Source organism: Wasmannia auropunctata, unplaced genomic scaffold, assembly GCF_000956235.1.
Source record: "Wasmannia auropunctata unplaced genomic scaffold, wasmannia.A_1.0 LD321239.1, whole genome shotgun sequence".
In the NCBI taxonomy this organism is placed as follows: Eukaryota; Metazoa; Arthropoda; class Insecta; order Hymenoptera; family Formicidae; genus Wasmannia; species Wasmannia auropunctata.
The window spans coordinates 14,082-15,883 of record NW_012041651.1 but is presented as its reverse complement, the minus strand read 5'-3'; the positions used below and the strand labels follow the sequence as shown (position 1 = coordinate 15,883).

General features: G+C 30.1%; 1 protein-coding gene across 1 annotated transcript; it reads left to right on the top strand.

Moving 5' to 3' along the window:
- Positions 1-33: 33 nt before the first annotated feature.
- LOC105460476 lies at positions 34-1,599 on the top strand (the record flags this gene model as incomplete). Its single annotated transcript, XM_011706930.1, has 3 exons — positions 34-117; positions 560-1,205; positions 1,301-1,599. Coding segments are annotated over exons 2-3 (618 nt in total), but the record flags the coding sequence as incomplete, so codon positions are not given.
- Between the last annotated feature and the right edge of the window lie 203 nt (positions 1,600-1,802).

Sequence of the window (1,802 nt, the reverse complement as noted above, 5' to 3'; positions counted from 1 at the left end):
AAAAAAGGAAAAGAGAAACTAAGAGAAAAACGTTTCCAGAATCGGTAAGTGACGCGGCACGGAACAACAAAAGCCACTTTTACGCCACGTCTGGCAACGAGCAGTTGGCACACGCAAGTAAGTTCAATATTAATAAATAAAATATATAATTCGGCTTTAATGCATATTTCCGTTATGCTCAAATAAACACGGTGAAATCACATGTAAATATGAAATTTTTTTTAAATTTGCAAACAAATGTAAATGACATTTTAAAAGAGAAGATTAAGATATGGGCGGTGTTCTTATCGATCGTAATAAATACCTAAGTTTTTCATTCTATTCTAGAAATTCTTTACATAGTTCCTTACACAATTTAGTATTCAATGCACCATCAAATTATATTTGATCTTATGTAGTTTAAAAATGATTAACAAAAGTATTCTTTGTTTTATGTTGTTGATTATTATTAAAGTTATATTATTGGCAATTGTTGAGTCGTAATTGCATGACTTCTTGAATATTGCATGATGCTCTATATGATTGACCATTATGCTTTCTGATAATTATGTTTGTTTAGGTCAAATTTGCTACGACAACGGTGACTAGGCAGGGGGACTTTATATACAAGAAAGAAACAATAAATAACATATTTTTAATATGATATTGAAAAATATGCTGAATTAGACAGATTTCTTTTGATGACCATACAGTTCATTTATGCGATATCTTACCAACATATACGTTAATTATAATAATTTATTCACGAGACACACTTTGTGTACTTTCAATGGCGAAGTAGTATATACATTATACAGTATATTGATAGCCATTTGAATACAGCTTGCTGCGATACAGAAATTAACAAGTAAATTGAACGTATTTTCTACCGCGAATTGAAATAAAAATGGCTAGCAGATGGAAAATTTTCGGCTTGCTGATGTACAAAAATTTAATAATACGCAAAAGGCATTGGCGTATGACAATATTCTTACAAGCTTTAGTACCCATTGCATTAGTTGCGTTACTGCAAGCTATAAGAGAGTTCAACGTTAAATCGCCAGTTGCGGTAAACGTTAGCACGCTTTATCCTGTACAAACACAACAGGATTTAATGCGAAAAATTGATAATGATAAACATCAAGTGCATTATGTGCCAAAAAATGCACATACAGACAAGATTATGTTTTCCGTCAGAAAATGTATTGATAGACTTCAGCCTGACAGTAAGTATGAAATGGCGATTGAGAAACGTAAATAGTGTTGTTTTTTTAATAATTTAAATGACTAATATAATTATACTTTTTCTGTTTTTATATAGACATCAAAGGTTTTACTAATGAGACTGAAATGATGAATACTTACGTACGTTACCAGAAACAAAATCCGTTTCTTACTGTAGTGGGAGTTGTTTTTGAACAATATAACAAACTTACGTTAAAATATAAATTGAGGCATTCACGGACGATTCCAAATAATTTGTACAAAAGTTTATCAGAGTTCATTAACCTTTGGAGAATGTCACCTACTATATATTTCGAAAACATTCCACTTGCTCAAGTTCAGATTTGTGTAGACGAAGCGTTTATAAAAAAAACAGCAACAAATTCCAATGTTAAGGTATCGTAAACTTCTTACAAAAAATACATAAATATATTTTAATAATTTTATTATCCAAACCAGTTTTAAAAAATATGGATATTTATATATATGTAAGAACAGACAACTGGATAACATATAATATCTGTGATATGACGGAATTATTTTTTACCATTTTTTGATATTTATTTTTCAGATGTCAATAGATCGGAAGAGCACACGTC